Source organism: Anguilla rostrata, chromosome 11 (assembly GCF_018555375.3).
Source record: "Anguilla rostrata isolate EN2019 chromosome 11, ASM1855537v3, whole genome shotgun sequence".
Classification (NCBI taxonomy): domain Eukaryota; kingdom Metazoa; phylum Chordata; class Actinopteri; order Anguilliformes; family Anguillidae; genus Anguilla; species Anguilla rostrata.
Window position 1 is genome coordinate 42,437,965 of NC_057943.1, and position 6,000 is coordinate 42,443,964.

Genomic DNA, 6,000 nt, shown 5'->3' on the forward strand with positions numbered 1-6,000 from the left:
GCGCTGGTCTGGCAGTACAGGTACAGCTGCTGCACCCGCCTCACAAGCCTGCCTTTCACCACAGACCTGTTACACTGACAGACGCGCGACTATCAGAGAGGTTTCAAATATGTAGTCAGAACTGTGGACCCGTTCTGGTTTCCCTGCCAACACCCCCCCACCACACCCCAAGAGCTGTCAGCTCACAGATGTCGGCTCAGCCCACTGAAAACATATGGAGCAGTCCGGGCAGGGAAGGCACTGCGGGGTCACGCCGTTACCATGGGAAACTGGAAAGTTCCCACACTGCTCTGCTTCCAGTTCCCCCGGTAAAGTGACCGGGGCAGTAATCCCTTCATTCCAGTTTATTTTCAGCCCTGCGCACAGAGTTACATAACGTCACCCAGACCCCAGCGCAGCACAGCGCTGTCGCTCTAAAGCCTGCCATCCTCGTCCAGCCGCGTGCTGATTGGCCTGCCCTCGTCACGTGTCCGGCCAGCGGGGACGGGAATCATGAAGTTTATACGCCTGTCATTCCCCACCTCTGCCAGCGAGCTGCTGGAAGTCAGTCGGGGGAAGTCAGTTGCTACTGATTCTTCTTTCTCCTCACAAAGTTCTTTTAGTGTCGTCTGTCAAACTGCCTCCGAGTTTGAGGCCCAGCTTGCGCAAACGGAGGTCAGGGGTTAATTAACAAAAGCCTTCCCTCGCCGTGACCGGAATCGCCAAGGGTCGGCTCCAGCGCCGCTGGACAGGAAAAACCTGTGAGGGTTTCCAACGACAACAGCAGTCCGCACCGCGAAGGGGTCTCGGCCTCCCGGGGTTGCCATGGCGTCGAAGCGGAACGCAGAGGCAAAGTTCATTCTGTGAAGCGGACGGAATTTACGACTGCTTTAGAAATTAATCGCGCTCCACTGGTAAACAAACCCCCAACCACCCGCCCCCCACCCCCCCGCACACATGTTTTTCTGGAGCCCAACAAAGCTCTGCCTGAATCTGGTGAACCTATCAGGCCTGGATCCTCATTTATAATGGGTCTCAGAGTCGAAACGTTGATCCAGGGTCAGGTTTCTCCTGTCTGTATTCTGAACTAACCCACTGTGAGCTTACAGACAGACACAGATCCCAGATCAGCACAGTTACAATGGGATGTGTTGTGAATACAGGCCCTGGCTGGTCTATAGAGTACTCCAAGGGGAGTGAACTGCGCAGTTACAGTCCTGTGACGAGCTGAAGGGGTTGAGGCGCAGGATCGATGCCGAGTCCAGACATCTCTGAACTATCAGCACGGCTGGAACACCCACAGTGTGTCTCAGAGCAGGCCGAGGGTGCCTGTGCATGTTACCCTACAGAACGGAGAAGCAAAGATGGGACAGGCGTACAGTGCGGAACTGCAGGTCTAAAGAGAAAGGAGCGCACATCCCAAACGGAAGAACCGGAGCGCTCTCCACTCCTGCCACGGGCGTTTTCACGTCTCAAGCTCCTGATTGCTCCAGAGCTCGGTAACTTCCTCTTCAGATTAACAACCGGGATTCTGTGCTGCTTCTGTAGGCAACCTGCCTTCATCAGCATCTATCCCGAAAACAATGTATAGAGCTGGCCAATCACAGGATGCACAGAGCTGGCCAATCACAGGATGCACAGCACTGGCCAATCACAGGATGCATAGAGCTGGCCAATCACAGGACATGCAGCGCTGGCCAATCACAGCATGTGCAGCGCTGGCCAATCACAGGATGTGTAGCATTGGCCAATCACAGGATGCACAGAGCTGGCCAATCACAGGTTGCGTAGCGCTGGCCAATCACTGGATGCGCAGCGCTGGCCAATCACTGGATGTGCAGTGTTGGCCAATCACAGAATGTGTAGCGCTAGCCAATCACAGGATGCACAGCGCTGTGTAGCGCTGGCCAATCACAGGATGCACAGAGCTGGCCAATCACAGACTGTGTAGCGCTGGCCAATCACTGGATGCGCAGCAATGGCCAATCACAAGATGTGTAGCGCTGGCCAATCACTGGATGTGCAGCGTTGGCCAATCAGTATGTGCAGTGCTGGCCAATCACAGACTGTGTAGCGCTGGCCAATCACTGGATGCGCAGCAATGGCCAATCACAAGATGTGTAGCGCTGGCCAATCACTGGATGTGCAGCAATGGCCAATCACAAGATGTGTAGCGCTGGCCAATCACTGGATGTGCAGCGTTGGCCAATCAGTATGTGCAGTGCTGGCCAATCACAGACTGTGTAGCGCTGGCCAATCACTGGATGCGCAGCAATGGCCAATCACAAGATGTGTAGCGCTGGCCAATCACTGGATGTGCAGCAATGGCCAATCACAAGATGTGTAGCGCTGGCCAATCACTGGATGTGCAGCGTTGGCCAATCAGTATGTGCAGTGCTAGCCAATCACAGGATGCACAGCGCAGGCCAATCAGGATGTGCAGCACTAGCCAATAACAGGATGTGCAGCACTCGCCAATCACAGGATGTGTAGCACTGGCCAATCACAGGATGCACAGCGCTGGCCAATCAGGATGTGCAGCACTAGCCAATAACAGGATGTGCAGTGCTGGCCAATCACAGGATGTGTAGCATTGGTCAATCACAGGATGTGTAGAGCAACCCAATCAGAGAGATGAGTCACCCTGTCACACTTTTCAGGCATCTGGGGTAATTGCCCTATTTTTCCCCATATTCAGATTTTAAAAATTAAAAATATATTTTTTTATTGCCTGTAAAATATCCATAGCAACAACCTGTAAATGGCACTATACAAAAATAAAGATTGACAATAGATTGAATCTGGCCATAATGAAGAGTAGGCAATCATTGACTACTTACACCAGTTACTCTGAAGTTGCCCAAAAGATCAACTACAAAGTTACATGTATTTTTCCCTAGTTCATTTATCACTGTTAAGTTACTTAACACATCTAGAGTATAATCTGCAAATCAAACAAAACTAAAAATAGAGAAACAAGTCATGGTAATTCTATGATCTCCCACGAAAAACTTTCATAGTCCACCTCAACACAGAGAAATCTTTACAATTCCACTAAATGGGAGTGCCATGGGAAAGGAAACAACACCTGATATGCAAGAATGTAGGGTTTGAGATCCGTCTGCTCAGCATGACCAAAATGGCATGTCCAAATATTTCCTGTACAGAGACGTTCAGCTAACCGAGCAATTTGGTGCCTTGGGGAATTATTAAACTATGAACTTCTTTCCTGTCATTCTCGGCTGCCTCAGAATCACATCAGTCTCTGGGCCCTTTTTTCAGCGGAGCTGGGTCACGCCTGCCTGCGTTTCTAGTACACAGTGCCTGATATTCCTCCTTAATGTTCTATGTCGTGCCGGGGGTGGGGGGGTGGGGGGGGGGCAATTGAAAGCCCCGGGATAATGGAAAGCGAAACTCAATAAAGACATACATAGATTTGTCAATACAGAAAGTTCAATAACAAATTACTTTTTACACTTTTATTTGTGTTTTGTAAAATATATTGATTTATTTATTTATTTATTTATTTGGCAATGTGCCGTCCCACATCCCAAAAAGACTAGAAGCTTATATACAACCATACAGCCAAATTATCGTCAGCATCAAACAAATAGACTCTCACTATTTAGAGGGTATTATTGTTAGCCACAGTGCAGTACCATGTTTTTGTCCACCTGCAATCCGTTTTTAACAACTATCAAATATTCCTGACAAAACAGAATACTCTGGTTCTGTAACTGACCAAAACTCGGTCACGTAATTCTACTAAACGCTTAAAATTATGTTAGTTAAAACTCCGATATATTGGGAACTAGTCCGCAGAAAATAATAGTTTCCTTATGATAAACGTTAATTGCGCCTACGTTCATTTCGAGAGATCACGTTTCTTTGAGCATCTGTCCCAAGCTTCGGCTTTTAGCAAGTTTGTAACTTGTCGGTGGCCTGTCTCCTACATCTTCACACCGTACACGCACACCAAGGCAGTACGCGTTAAAAGCAAGCAAACGACCATACCTTCATACGCCCAGTTCCAGCTTCCTTAATTTTCCCCATCCAAAAAAACTAACATTTACCATTAAAAGTACACTTACTGTAGACCAGTCCCAGCGGAAAATATGGACAAAAATCTTTGACAAAGCAGTCAGCCTATGGGCTGGAGTGAGTTCGGACGTATTGTCCTATAAGAGACGTGTATTGGTTGCTGGAGGAGGGGGGAGGGGTTGTCGCATGGGTGTCGGATCTCTTTGTTTAGACTTTTTTCATCCTGCTTCTACTTCGGTCCTGCACTGATTTATGAAGTCATTTCCTCCGCATTCCTCTTGGCTACTTAAATACTTCTTCATCTTTAATAATTAACTGACTACCCTGTTACTTAAGAGGCTGTGTTGGTTTTAGTTATAGTAGCAGTTTTACAGTTGCGCACGCACCTCCCTGTTGCACAAACCTTACTTAGACACTAGTTCTTAAATGTGCAATAGAATGTCTATCGTTCAACCTGAAAGGGTGCCGGTGTGTTGAACAACCAATGACACGGATTCATAAAAAGTCTGTCCGCGTTAAATTATAGAAAACTACAATAAACTAAACAGTACAAACTGTCATATACTGCATTCATTGGGGAAGGGGGATTTATCTTTTTTTGAATGCACCTGTAGTTTCATAGAAGTGTTCTACTACTGAGATAGGCTCCACTGCTGAATCATAATTAGATTTTTCTTTTAAACAAATATACATAGATTAAGTGTAGCAGAATATACGTGTCATCAAACCGTGTTGAAAAACTTTTTTCACAACATACATACACTGAATACAAAAACAAACACGCACAGGCACACCCAAACTAAAATAGCATTAGCCAGGGGAGACTCGTCGCCACTAAATGGAATTATTACGTGGCCTTGAACCGCGAATGCAGTAATCCTTTCCTGGTCTACTGCATAATGTTTATTCCAGGCATCTACCAATTTCACGGACTAATTTAAAAGGAGGAAGTAACCGTCGTTATCGATCGGTCTCCAATAAATAAAAAAACACTTACGTATTTATATTCAAACTTCCTTTCGTCCAAAATGGTGCATAGCTAATTCATTTCCACAGAAGGAAGTCGTGACATTAAGATGAAAACGAGATTAAGGGAGACTAGGCTATGGCGCTTGATTTGTGGACCTGTAATGGTTCGAGGATTAAGGGTTGTAACTGGTATTTAGACTCCCCCTGGTGGCAGCAAAGATTATTACTTCTATGCGTTCTGTCTACAGCATCCAGTTGCTATTGATTGCGTTGCTTGCTTGAGGGGCCTTAAGTCTCAGGGCCTTGGGGCATTCTCCTAACTTCTCTTTACTTGTTGTTCTCGTTTGATTAGACACCCCATTAAGCAGATACACTTGTAATTTAAAAAAAATATATATATATATTGGTTGTGACATATCATTTCACAATTGTATTGACTGAAATGTGTAGCCCACATGAAATTCATGTCATCAATAAACTAAGAATAAACCAAACACCAGTGCCCCAAAGGCTCACTCCACTGTCAGAGCTAAGTGGCACTTCTCATTGGCTGGGTAGACCTTTGCCTTTAGCCCAGGAGGCTAATCGTAACTCTTGTTCTATGATGGCAGCTGACTCAGGCAGCAGTTCAGAAGGCACAGCAAACCTGCACATAAAACATGGTCCCGCACTGCTGGGTTTTCCCAATTCTGTGTTCTGTGTTCACATCAAACACCCGTAGAGCTTCTCTTACTGGTTTGAGTTGAACGTAGTAATGCCCACCCATCCGTGATATAGGAAATCACAGCAGAATAAACACAGTGGATTGAGATAGGCATGTGCACGGAACAGAACTCTCATTGCGGCTCATATGATATTCGCCCTGACATGCCTTCAAGGTGCTGTGAATAACTTCTAAAGTCTTCTAAAAGGGGAAACAATGCGCCTGAGTAGCCTCTTAAAAAAACACACAGACACTCAGCTTTCCAGTAAAAACACGCAGACAAATGTACAAGCACGTATTGCAGACTC

The 6,000-nt window shown here is 46.5% G+C and overlaps 1 protein-coding gene across 3 annotated transcripts in view; it reads right to left on the bottom strand.

The window, feature by feature from the left end:
- Positions 1-5,154, bottom strand: part of cttnbp2nlb (CTTNBP2 N-terminal like b) — a 45,087-nt gene extending 39,933 nt beyond the window's left edge. The window contains exon 1 of one of the 3 annotated variants that reach the window (XM_064300173.1): positions 5,018-5,154. Coding sequence is in view for 1 of the 3 variants with exons in the window: in XM_064300171.1 (XP_064156241.1) it covers positions 3,994-4,032 (39 nt within the window). In the remaining 2 variants the exon portion in view is untranslated. Of the gene's footprint in view, positions 1-3,993; positions 4,336-5,017 lie in introns of those variants that run through there. The other 2 variants (XM_064300172.1, XM_064300171.1) reach the window with 2 other exon arrangements.
- Positions 5,155-6,000: the final 846 nt, after the last annotated feature.